This window comes from Ceratotherium simum, chromosome 14 (genome assembly GCF_057802395.1).
Source record: "Ceratotherium simum simum isolate JZ-2026a chromosome 14, ASM5780239v1, whole genome shotgun sequence".
In the NCBI taxonomy this organism is placed as follows: Eukaryota; Metazoa; Chordata; class Mammalia; order Perissodactyla; family Rhinocerotidae; genus Ceratotherium; species Ceratotherium simum.
This window is the reverse complement of record NC_141913.1, coordinates 13,587,524-13,600,746: the sequence shown is the minus strand read 5'-3', so window position 1 is coordinate 13,600,746 and position 13,223 is coordinate 13,587,524. Positions and strand designations below refer to the sequence as shown.

At 41.9% G+C, this 13,223-nt stretch overlaps 1 protein-coding gene across 9 annotated transcripts in view; it reads left to right on the top strand.

Annotated features, from left to right (window-relative positions):
• The window catches only part of DLGAP1 (DLG associated protein 1), an 853,945-nt gene extending 841,794 nt beyond the window's left edge, over positions 1 to 12,151 (top strand). For 7 of the 9 annotated variants that reach the window (XM_087439065.1, XM_087439064.1, XM_087439062.1 and 4 more), the window contains 3 exons: positions 3,742 to 3,833; positions 8,143 to 8,295; positions 11,044 to 12,151. In XM_087439065.1, coding sequence (XP_087295191.1) covers positions 3,742 to 3,833; positions 8,143 to 8,295; positions 11,044 to 11,253 — 455 coding nt within the window. In that variant the 3' untranslated portion in view covers positions 11,254 to 12,151. Of the gene's footprint in view, positions 1 to 3,741; positions 3,834 to 8,142; positions 8,886 to 11,043 lie in introns of those variants that run through there. The other 2 variants (XM_087439069.1, XM_087439070.1) reach the window with 1 other exon arrangement.
• The last annotated feature ends 1,072 nt before the right edge of the window (positions 12,152 to 13,223 follow it).

The window sequence follows — 13,223 nt, the reverse complement described above, 5'->3', positions numbered from 1 at the left end:
TGTATTTTAATTTCTTTCCAAATAAAAAGACAGTGGCATTGTTCAAGTGACGATTGCTAAAACAAACTGCTTGGCCCAGAGCCAGTTTTCATATTGCAACTGATACCACCCCAAACCATGTTTTTTGTTTATTTGTTTGTTTTCCATTTCTTAAGAGAGAGCACAAAATCACAGAATGTTCTCTAACAACCATTTAAAGACTTCACTGACCTCTGAATTGCTCAGTCATGCTCATTCCCATCTCTCCCAATCCAACTAACCTAACCGATCCCGAACATTTGTATCTGTGTGTGTATGTTTGGCATAAGTCTCTCCCGCTATCCCTCATCAGAAGGTAGTCCATGAGGAGAAGACTTTGCCTTGCTTTTCACATGTCATATCCATCCAGCACAGTTCCTGGCACATCGTATGCCCTTAATAAATATTTATTGAGTGAATGAATGAACTCCCAGAACCAACATGGACTGTCCCTGCTCCATGAAAATGTAATTTGAAGGTCTGTCCACCAGCTTTCACATAGATCCCAAGTGTCCTTTCAGGCTCCTCTGGCTTTTTTGGCCATGGCCTTGAGGGCCAGGCCAGCCTCTGTAAAGTTAACTGCCACCGTGCTACAGCAAAATAGTGAGATGCAAGGCTGACCCTGGAAAGATGCACTGTATCTAGGCCTCTTCCAGAACTTTCTACAACCAGGTTGGGCTGTTTTATATGCATGGGAAAAGCCCCTAGTTGCACCCCATATATCTCATTTACTATTGCTCCCTTATCTTTCTTTTCCTAGCATCCTTGATGAAGTATTTTTCTTTCCAGCCTGCTGAAGTTGGTATGGAACATTTTAGAGTAATTTCAAAATGACGTTAAGATGCTTCTTTCTTCTTTATCTCATTTCTTTACCAACTCTCAGCCTTTTTTTCCGCTACTTTTCCTGTTTTTGGTGTTTATCATTTACTGTTTATTAGTTTTCTACTTCCTCAAGGCCTGTGTAACAAATATGAAATTTACTTTCAGGAGAAAAAAGTTATCTCACATACCAAGTGAATGTCTAATGGAAAAACAAAACAGAACTAACTCCATTAGAGCTTGTTTCTTAAAAATGAAAGTGAGTTTTTAGTTCTCTAGAGAGAAAACGTGGAGAGCAAGGAAGTAAGAGTTATCGTCTGCTTGTCCCAAGCCCTCCTGTTTCATGGTGTCACTGTAGGCCCAAATCGTCACCTCCCTACCATGGGCCTAGGAAAGATCATCACTCAGACACTGGAAATGCAGATAATCCTGGAGCCAATAGGGAATTTCCACTCAAGGAACATAATGGCAGAAACCTGGGAAACAAAAGGGCCACAACTCCACCCCACGTTTTTGCTCCAAATCTAGGGCTTTCGCCAGACCATGCTGAATGGGGAAAGATGTCCCTTGTTTTACTTTCAAGAAGCATCAAGTTAGCCCCTACCTACGTGGTTGGGTGTTGCCCGAAAGATTGTTTGGAGCAGTGCCTTCTCCTCAGTTGAGCATCACTGTCTTCCTGAGCTCCTCTTACTGTGGCAGTCTATTATATAGTGCAGGTATTCAGGGGTAATTGAGAACCATTAGCTCAAAGTTTCAAGGTATATCAGAAGAGCTCGAGTTGCCATGTCAGTTCCTAGGAGCTATGCAATCCCAACCAGCCGATTGGAGACCTAGGTCCTAATTCTAAGCTCCCAGGATTCATTCTGAGATTTGCTGGTATCACAAGCCTCCTCTTCAGCAAGATAATTCAGAGAGGTTTCCAGGAACCTCAGAGTTTGCCTAAAGCTGTGCGTTCATTTAGGAAGTGCCTTCTCAGACCTGACTCTGATCTGGGCGGGTCTTCCAAAGCACATCGCTGTCCCAGGCAACCAAGAATGTCTGGTCACCTTTGAATAATCCAGACTTTGGTTTTTCCCTCTTTGCTTCTGGGCAGAGCAAGCGTGGGGCACACAGTTGGCACACCCACAGAGGAAGTGTAGTGTCCTGATCCTAGGTGATGTTAAACACTGAGTGCTTGCTATGTATCAGACACGGTCCTAAGCAATTTACATACGTTACTGCTTTTAACCCTCACAACAATCCTACAGATAAGTACCATTGGCCCCATTTTACATATGAGAAAACAGAGATCAAGTGACCTGTCCAAGGCAGTGGCTGGTAAGTGTTGGAGCCAGAACCCTCAGCACACTCAGGGCCTGCACCCTTAACTGCTGTGGTGCCCTGTGTCTCCATATGCTGCCCTTTCGCTTCGGGGTGTGTTGAGATAGGGAGAGGAGGCCTCACACAACGGATTGATCAGTTAAAGAGGAAAAGGATACCCATCCCAAAAGATTTTAAAAGCAGAATGAAAAAAAGAGAAAACTTAGGCCTGAGGAATTGTTGCCAGACAGCTGTCACGGGGAACCCCTTGCTATCACTGAGGCGGCAAATTTGAGCTGTTTGGCGTGACTGCTGACATGTTAGAAAGTTCGTGAATGCCCTGAGTTACATGTGTGGGAAGGCCGAAATATTTGAGCAGTTCCTAGGCATCATGTGCCTCAGAAACCACCATCTAGCCTGGCAATTTTAAACAGAGAAGCAAATTACTAGAAAACACTGGATCAAAATGAAGTTCCTTTTTCTTTTGTTTTCTTCTCCTCAGACTTGGTGAGGAAGGAGGTCGAGAAAGGGAGACCTAATTCTACTCTGAGTCTCAGGCTCTATAAATTCAGAACCAAACAACAACAGCAAAAACAGTGCTTCAATCCTGTAATGTGCCTGCCAAAAAGATTTCAAAACGGGGCAACGCACTTCTAAGAAGTCTCCCCTCTGGTTTTCTATGTGGGCCGGGAAGGGGCAAGCAGGGCGCCTTCTCCCCTTCCTTCCTGACAGGGAGGGCGTGTTGAGAACTGCCTGGTGGCAGGGCTCCAGCAACGCAGCTGTGCCCCTGTCCCCCCTGGGTGGGGGGAGAGCCTTTGGGACAATGCAGACCTCAGGACAGCTCTGTGCAGAGCGGCTCCGCCCCGTCTCAGCACGCCCGTCAGTTGAAAGGTTCTCGCCTTAGACTGCACGGAAGGCAAGAAGTAGCTTGCAAAGGAGAAGATTTTCAGCACAGTGCATAGGGAATTAAACCTATATTAACAATAAAATCGGTCTGTGGAGTGGAAAAGCTGGGACGGTGCTGGTGTTCCCTAGGCAACAGGCTGAAAATGTTCACTCCTTAGAAAATCTTTCAACTGGCCATGGCTCTTTCCTGACAGTACCAGTAGCTGAGCTCCGGAAAAATAATGAAGGCTATGGATGGGATATGGTGAGTGCCAAGAGATCCCCTCCAAGTTAGGACTGCCTTCCTGGTGTTTGGATTCAGATTAGAAAAACAAGCTAGCAGACCGTGATTGCTGACACCAATAAATCCGTTAACTCTGCCGGTAAACACTTGAAATTCATCCCTGCAGTCAAAGGAAAAAAAACAAAACTCTTTGCCTCTTCTCTTGGTAACATCCAGGGCTGTGATGGAAATCTCCGTTATTCCTAAGAAATTTGCCTGACGAGCATGTTTTTTTTTCCAAGTTGGTTTTATACTTTAACCTGGGAGCCTCTGTTACATAGACCAACAGAGGAAAAATGGTGATTGGGCTGTGTGCGTGTGCCCGTGCAGGATGCATGCTGTTTTCCCTAATTATGGCAGCGTAACTTCCTCTTTGCTTTCCCAGACTCAACAATGAGACAGAATGTGTAAACTTCTTGTATGTTTGCTCTCTTCAGTCCTAGGGAAAATCCGAACCGCAGTGGGCAGTGCCCAACTTCTCATGGCCCAGAAATTCTACCAGTTCAGAGAACTGTGTGAAGAAAACCTGGTAGGTACCATTCCCCATCACTGCCATTCCCCTGCTAGTACGATGAGAAGAACATGTCGTCAAGACTGACCCAACTAAAGTAAAACTGACTTTGAACCAAGTCAAGGCCCACTGGACTCCCTCAGCTGGAATAGAGAGTTTTCTGATGAGTCTTATTTCCTGCTTTTCTTAAAATTAAAAATATTTATTTTATACTTAAATAATCCCAGAAGAAAAAATCCAATCAAGTTAAAACTCCATTTCCTGCTTTTTTTGTAACTGAAAATTTTCCCATTTCCTGGCTTTCGCATGGCCTCTGTGATTTCCTTATTCTCACCAAAATAGGGAACGGCCTGATATTTCAAAAATAATGTTACAGAAAATCTTTTTAGATAATGATTTTCTTTCTGAAATAGCTGTCAGGGCCTATTTCCTCATCAGAGTTCTCTGTTTTAATTTGAGAGCCTGAAGTGGAATGCATCAGATAGTATAGATTTGATCTCCCTGAGACAAATGAATAATTCGTCCTCCTGGGACATACAAAAACAAAATAAAGCAAAACAAAGAGACAAAAACACTACTAGCATCAACAACATTTTTTAAATTGATTGCAAAACACAAGGGCAAGAGCTGACTCACATATGCCTTTTTTTTAAAAAAACTGCTACTATCTCTCAAGTGTCACTACACAAGAAAAGCTTTTATTGGTCGATTGTTGGTCAAGCTGGATCTAAAATAAAGAAAATGAAAAGCAACTTGTTTATCTTGTGGAAAGTAAAAACATGAATACTTGCAATCTAATTGACCTAAACTATGATTTTAGAGTTTTAACTACATCTTCTTAACAAGGACAATTATAGGCTGAACGGGATTTATCTAGACAGGGTTCAACCAAGAGAAAATAGAAAGCATGCAAAAGTTGGTGCTCCCCATCCCTCTTCACCAGGCTTTTCTTTTTGAAACCTCCCTTTGGGGCTATCCTTTCCCTCCTCCTCACACCCACCCCCTACATCTATAGTGTGTTTTCCCCTCCCTCAGGAAAATCCACCTGACCCTTCTTCCACCTTCTCTGAAATTCTATTCTAGGTTATGAGATAATATATATTAGTAAATGTATTGATAAGTGAATTCAACAAATATTTTGTTGAGCTTCACTGTGTGCCAGGTACAGAATTCCTGCTAATTTGTAAACTTGCTAATGTGTCACAGATCTTAATTAACATGATTCTTTGTTCTTTAAATGTCAGAAAGTTCATATGAAGCCGTATTTCTCAAACAGGCCAAAAGATACATGTGGAGGCCAATATGTACAAGTTACAGGGCAAGCACAGCATGCTTTTTAAAAGAATTATGTAATGAGCAGGGATATTATGAAGTAGAATGCAAACATTGTGGAGATTTTGAAAATGAAATTGCAGACAAAATATTTTGAAAATTTTGCAAACTTCTAGGAAAGGTTGATCTTGTTAGAGCTAGCTTTTGCCATTTCCTAATTCCTAACGGGCTCACATTCCTTGGCCACTAGAGGAACACCGGTGGCAAATGTGAGAAGCATGTCAGAGGTAGACTGAAGCAGAAGTGCACTACGGGCAGAGGGCCATTGAAGGCTGGTCCACCCACGCCCCACAAGGGAGGGTCAAGAGCCCACTATGTGCCAGATGCCATGCTAAGAGCTTTTAGATTTATGATCTGGTTAAATCCTCAAAGCAACGCTATGGAGCAGATAGTAACATTTTTCTGGAGGTTTTATTGTTGAGGAAAATGGTCATGGAAAGGCTAAGTAACTTGGCCAGGGCCACATGGTAAGAGGCAGAGCCAAGATTCATATCCCAGTCTGTTTGACCTCAATCCCTGTAAGTCTTCCCCCCACCCCAGGATTTGAGTTCCACTCCTCACCCTCATGGAGAGACTTGGGGCCAATCAGTGAGCTCCACCTCCTCTGCAGCAGGAAGTACGGTGACCTGGTGGTGGCATTGTTTAGGTTTACAAAGCTGCATAAAAGTGGCACTAAAATTGATCACAACCAGACTCAGCTCTCGTTTCTTGAGTTCTTACCCTGAGGAGGAGAACATCTGAAAACACTTGCACGTTATTTCACACTAGACTCTCAGGTATAGAATAAATGGATGAGAGTTACTTTTTCCAACAAAACTAAACCAAGGAACAGCCCTCCTCTTCCTACCATAGCCTCTGCCACCTCTGCCCTCCAAATGGTCTGGTTCAGACTGAGGCGAGTGCTACATCTCTTTCTAGTGCATGGGATGTCACATGACCCCCTGATTCTGAGCCTGGCTGAATGTCTAAGCTCCTTCTCTCTGCTTCCCCATCCATCCCCTTGATGACGTGGGAGCAAAGAGGTTCTGGGTGAGGAGGGAACAACTTGCCCATGATGCAGAGTTAAACTAACTCTTTGGGCCTATTGAACTATCATTTCATGCACTGGTGCACTGAAACAATTTAGCCAATAGGGCTTGTGACCTAACAGACTTTAGTCAACTCCAAAATATGAGCAATTTAGTTTTTAGTTCCCCATAACATAAGGAAATATATTGTGAGATCATAAAACTCCATGTGAGAGATACTTTGTCAAAGCTGTTATCTGTCTATTCTGAACCTACATATTTAGAAATTCTTTTTAATTTACTAAATCAAAATACTATAGAGAAGCCCTTTCATTAATTCAAGTGTCATTAGAATAGAGTTTAATACTGAACCAAACACTTACAAACGTTAGAATTTACTTCTGCCAATGAATTTCAGAACTATGGGTAGTTTTAGAAGTATAACTTTATAAATACATCTTTACTTGTATTTACTTTGAAGCCAGACCAATAATGCTAGTCCATCAAAGGACTAAAAAAGTTCTTTCCAACCTATTAACTTTGATGGTCACCAACCTTGCGCTTTCTGAAATTCTGATCATATCATTTTTTACAGGGGTTGGTTTTAAAAGTACAAACTGGCCTCTAGTTATTATATGACATGAAGTTTCACAGTCTATCCAATTGCCTGGAATCCCCAGAGGTAACCAAAACTGACCCCAGCTGGAAACCTCTGACATATGGAGGCTCCCACCCATCCAATCACGAATGCCTGTAGCTACTGTTGTAGTGGTGATTAGCAATGAGCACGACACGTTCAATCTTTTAGTTATGTTTTTTCTTAGATCATATAAATTAGAAGTTCATACTTTATAGTACTTGGCAGGAATATGTGGATGGGGGCAAAAAAAGTCAATACACAGACATCTATGTGTATATATAGATATGTGTTCTCACATTTGCTATATTATTTTATGGTCAATTTAAAACTAATTTATTTCCAAATGATTTTGTCAAGTACTTATATGACAGAATGACTTCCTATATTGGTAACATCTTAATTGTTACACATACAGTATTTTGAAAATCCAGTTATTTTATTACTCATCTGTTTATCCTATTATTTCACTCAACGTGAATATTAAAGTGAATCTTCTTTTAGATTCCTTATCTGTTCTCTGAGTAAGTTGGATGGCATGGCGTCAAATACTGACTCTAATAATAATACACTGTATTTTTTTCAAAAATGGTATTTTCATTTAAATGTGATGTTTTAAATGCGTCATATTGTAGAACATACACTCTGGATTTTTCAAATGTTTAGACTATAACTCCATATGATATTGATAGATGTTGTATTACAAAAGAAGAGTTTTACAACATTGACATTTGAGAATCATTGACTCAGTTGGATGAGTGTATAAAATTACCACTTGTAGTAAAATCTAAAAAAAAAAGGTCAAACTCTTAAAAAGAGACAGTAGAAAAGTGGTTGCCAGGGGTTCCGAGGTAGGGGAATTAGGGAGAGGTTGGTAAAAGGGTACAAATTTTCAGTTATAAGATGAATAAGGTCTGAGGATCTAATGTACAATATGGTGACTATAGTTGATAACACTGTATCATATAACTGAACGTTGCTAAGAGAGTAGAACTTAAATGTTCTCACACACAAAAAAAAGATAAATATGTGAGGTGCTGGATGTGTTAATTAACTTGATGGAAGGAGTCCTTTCACAATGTATGCATATATCAAATAATCATGTCGCATACTTTAAATATCTTACAGTTTTATTTGTCAGTTATTCCTTAATAAAGCTGAATATATATACATAATTTAAAATAAATAAATAAAATTACCATTTGTAGCCTCACTTGTATCACCTGTCTGAAAACCAAAAGGAACGCATCCTCCTTATGTTATTTGAAATATTTGAGAATGCCACTTTGGTCCTGTGCTTGTTGTCACACATCACCTCTGAAACATGAATGTTTTTCTTTCTCTTGTGCAGAATCCCAATGCTCATCCAAGGCCCACCTCCCAGGATTTGGCGGGGTTCTGGGACATGCTGCAGTTGTCCATAGAAAACATTAGTATGAAATTTGATGAACTTCATCAGTTAAAGGCCAATAATTGGAAACAGATGGATCCTCTTGACAAGAAGGTAGAACAATGTAGATTTTGTATGGTTCATTTAAAAACCTGCACAAACACTGGACAGTCTAAATAGGCTTCTTCATTCAGTCTTGCTGTTTACAATGTGAAATGGAGCTGATATCATATTAATTTCATTGTAATGACAATGTTTACATAGTAATCATTTGGGATATTATCTGTAATATGTTTCAGGCATATTTTTTAAAGAAAAACCTGTCTTTGTGAATTGGAAAATGGGAATGTGGCTTTTTTTGTTAATTAAACTTTAAGTTAAACCATTTTAGTCACTGGAAGGAACTGCCTCCATTTTGCTTTTTAAACTAAAATAAATGACATCTTCAGTGCATGATTACATAGAGCCAGAGTTCAACTTCCTTACACCCCTAGGATGTGTTCCCGAGAAAAATAGGAAACCCTGAAAACTAACGGACTTGATAATCATTTCATAAACATAGTAATAAAGAAACCACTGTTGTTCAAGTTTAAAAATACACACCATAAAGTTTCACAGTAATCATAAATGTTGGGATTTTTTTTTTTTAAGAGTTTTACTTTTGGTTGATTTGCCTTGGGGAATATTGCTCACTGGGTTCCTCATGCAACAGTTTAGAAATAAAGACTCAAATTCTTTTACTTTAATTAATAAACTGCAGTTTTCACATTTGATTATGGTGGTTCCACCAGGTTCACACAGGTATCCAATGGCCATTGCCCTGGGCTGGCCTGGTGGGTATGACTTTTTTTAACCCTTTGCTTTCCTATGGCCTGAGGTCAAATAGTTCCAAGAGATTCAACTTCTAAAAATTAGGCCTGGCTATTCCCGTGAAGCACTGGTGGCCCCGCCCTTTTCGGATCTTCTGACCTATCAGAGAGCTAACAGCAGTCCAATCCAGTCTGCTGCTGCCCATCATAGTATCAGGGTGCTTGGGGTCACTGGGCTCCCTGGAGAAATCCAGTCACAGATGGCGGTGCGTAATCAACAGGAGGGCTGTCGTCATTGTCCCTCATCTCCAATTCTGTCACCATCAACCTGGCGTGTTAAGCATGAACGAACCATCGATGTACGTGTGGCCTCTAACTTGGGAAGCCAAACATTCACACTCAATCTAGTTTTCTTTAATCTGTGTTTAAAACTGTCTGCTAAATAAGCTTTTAAATTTCTCTTATTTTAAGAAAACACTGCAGATGTACATACATACTGGTAATTTAGTTTCTAGAGCTGAGCCATCTAATTTCTCATCTATTGATTTTTTTTTAAATGTTATTATTTTAAAAATGTAAAAGGAAAGGAAGATATGGCTAAAAAAAGATATGGATTTAAAAAAATCCACTGTTACCCAACAATGAAGATTTAAAATGTCCAAAAGTTGTGATGCTAAGCATTGATATGTGTAACCTATTGACATTTACACAGTAAGTCATTAGTTGACTTCTAAATTTTTATACACTTTGTCTATGATCAGAGCTTTTCATGGCCCCATGAACTTGAGGGGAAAATTGAAGAAGCACTGTTAGAGTTGGCAGAAAACTGTTTGCACTCTGTGCTTTCCTTTTCTGTCCCTTGGGCCACACAGACTCCAGCTTAAACAGCCTAAGGGCAACTCCAGTGTCCTAAATTGAGCTAGGCACTTCACCCACCAGGCAAGGAGGAAATGCTGTCATGAGCATGAGTGTTGAGACACAAAGAATGCCCTTTGGAGAATCATAGAATCCATAATTTAAGATAATTTTCACAGTTTTATGAGAATTGAAGGTATTTTATTAAAAATGAGAACATCAGATTCACGTGGATGTTTTCGCAGCCTGAAAGCACACCATCCTCTCCCTAAAAATCTTTATGGTTTAGATCCCCTTCTTTCCCAGGGCACTTTTTTCCCGGCCCAAGTGATGAATAGCTTTTGTTTTTGCAGTGGCATTTAAAAATATCTAACCGTTTTATAGTTTGCTGCTACTAAGGGGGATGACCTCTTTCAGTCCTGTGTTAAATTTTCATGGCACAGTGTCCTTGTGATTGGAATTGCCTTCTGGGCCACCACAGTCATCATGAGGTCCCTAAGAGTGACGTCCGGCAGGATGTTTTCGGAGCCATCTTAGAACTGGCTCCACCCCTGAGTGTAGGGACAATCAGTGGCCTCACTCCAGGGTGACCCTGGAAAGTATATCGGTGTTTGTGTGTGATGTGCAAACGGGTAGAACTCACTGTGGCATCAACAAAGCCAAAGAACACAGACTTATGATCTCTTCTTCCTCATTTGGTTATGGAGGTGTGGGTGGGCCCGGGGAGGGGGCGGTGATGTTTTTAAACTCTGAACCACGCTCGCACCCGCTGCCTTGCCTCCCTAGAGGGGATGCAGAGTTCTAAGATGCTGCCGCTGCCGCTTCAATCCTCTCCCATCTCTGGCACCCGGGAGAATCTGGAGCCTCCAGAGAGAGCCACACTAAATGTGCTGGGAGCCGCACCCTTTCAGCAGGGGGCATTTTAAGTACCGACATCCTTCCCTTGGAGAGACCTAGCTCTGCAGTCTAGTCTTACCCTTGGCCTTAAGCTTACCGGTATTTTTTTTTTTTCCCTGCATCTTTTGAATACCTAAGCCAGAATAATGAAGAAAAAAATGTATATACAATGTGCAGATCAGAACTAACTACCCTTAGGTTAAAAAAAAAAAAAGTATGTTCTAACTGCTGACCTATCCCAGTTTTTCCCAAGCTTGTCCTGAGAAGCTGTGTAATGTCCTGAACCTTCTGCTTTGATCAGGAGAGAAGGGCCCCTCCTCCAGTGCCAAAGAAGCCGGCGAAGGGCCCCGCGCCGCTGATCCGGGAGCGCTCGCTGGAGAGCTCGCAGCGCCAGGAGGCCCGCAAGCGCCTGATGGCCGCCAAGCGCGCCGCGTCCGTCCGCCAGAACTCGGCCACCGAGAGCGCCGAGAGCATCGAGATCTACATCCCCGAGGCGCAGACCCGGCTCTGAGGCGCCGGGCCCCGCGCGCACCCCGCCGCGTCGCCACCAAGGATCTGTCCTCCCCCTCCTCTTCCCTCTCCCCCCTCGCCCTCCGAGCCCGTCTGTTTCTGAGCTCAGTGACTTCCACTGTCGCGGTGTAGTTGTCGATCTTGCAGGAGCCGTCCCCCACTAACCCCTGCTGCCCGGACCCGTTTGCCCATGTTCTTCACCGAGCTTCGCCACCCGTACCGACGCGTCACCCTCCCTCATTCGGAGAGCCGACCCTTTCTTTTCTTGGCAAAACCAAACCCACCTGTGTAGAAATGGCCCCTTTAGGTCCCCCACCATCCTCAGTTCTCTCCAGCTAGTCTGTTCCTAGAGCTCAGCAATATCAAACCATAGAGTATTTCAGAAATCCAGTATCACAGGGTGATCCTTTGGGACTTAACCGTCTTCCACGTGAAAGAAACTAGGGCTCCGAGTCCCTTTATTTCCCCTAAGCGGTTATTACTTTGTAAAGCAGATGGAGCACTTTATTTCCAACCTCAGAAATCACGCCATCTCACGGAATCAATGAGTGACAAACCGAGAGGGAACGGAGATGGGCTGGCGGTGGGGGACCGGGATGTGTAGTGGGAACGGGAGAAGCGAAATCTGCAGGTGCCGGGGTACCTGCTCCACTCACAGCTGCACAAACTGCCTCACTGTTGTCTCATCCATCCCTGCTTCAGATGTCTCAATCAGCAGAAGATTGTAAATTCGATCTTTCAGGGAAATTAACCTATTCTGAAAGGCAATAACATGAAGGGCCAGGCAAAGGAAGCACTGATAGTTTAAGATACTACATAAGGGGTGTTTTTTTTTTTTGTCCTATTATTAAGAAAATTTAGACCTGCCGTGTTTCATCAACTTTTATTGTACTATGTGTATTATATTGTGGTGGTGGTGGGGGTCTTTAAAGGGGAAAGTGTTGGTTCTGTTAATTTGTTAGTGTCCATCCTGGGGGGCCTTCCTAATTACACATGTATAAGTACACATCTGCTTATGAAGTGCTGTAAATGGCAGCCAGGCTGTCGTCAGAGACAAGTTTGGATTTTCCTATCATCCCTTTGAATGCTACACATCCGTCTATTTTAACCCAGTAGTTGACACCGCAGACGTATTTTCTCCTTTAGTCCTCTCTCATGACCACATGGAGTCCTATCATATCCCAGCATAAGGGTTTTGTCTTATGTCAAACTGATCAAATAAATTTCCTATCCCAATAGACATGCTGCCTCATTCCAAAGAGCTGCCACTCATCTTGAGGTCCCAGGTAGTGAGAGAAGAAATTTGACCTGCAAGGTTCAGCATCCACAAGGAGGGGGGGGTCATGATTCACAAACACTGGAAGAAACCCAGGCTTTTGGCAGAGAACGTTGCTTTACATTTTGAGCCATGATGGATGGGCAGTATGCACTTTGCATCTAGCTGAAGTTATCTTTAAATGCCCTTACTCATAGCAGTTTAAACATTTAGAATGTGGTGATCTTAAAGTATCACTGGCATTTTATGTCCTGCTCCCACCCTAAAGCATTAGAAATTACCATTAAAAAATGAAAGACTTTTAAAAATATACATCAAATATGCTTGCACCAGAAAAGCTTTTTTAAAAAAATACACTCTCATAGCCAGGTGCTAATTTAATTTTATTTATGAAATTAAGAGAGGTGATGGGTTCTGGCAACAACTATTTTCATGGACATATTCTAAAACCACTAGAGAATTCGCTACCTCTCAGAGCCATTGACGCTTTGAGCTATCTTTACAAACAGGGCACAAATGTTTACTGCTGTGGTTTACAAGAAAAGGGCTACTAACTTATTTAAAAAACAACCAACTAACTTTTAACTAGGGTGTACAAAGCACCTTGGGTGCTTTGTAAAATTGGAGTATACAGAGATTTTGAGCTTCAAATATTTGCTGGTTTTAAAAAGAATACACCTTTTCTTTACTTTGTA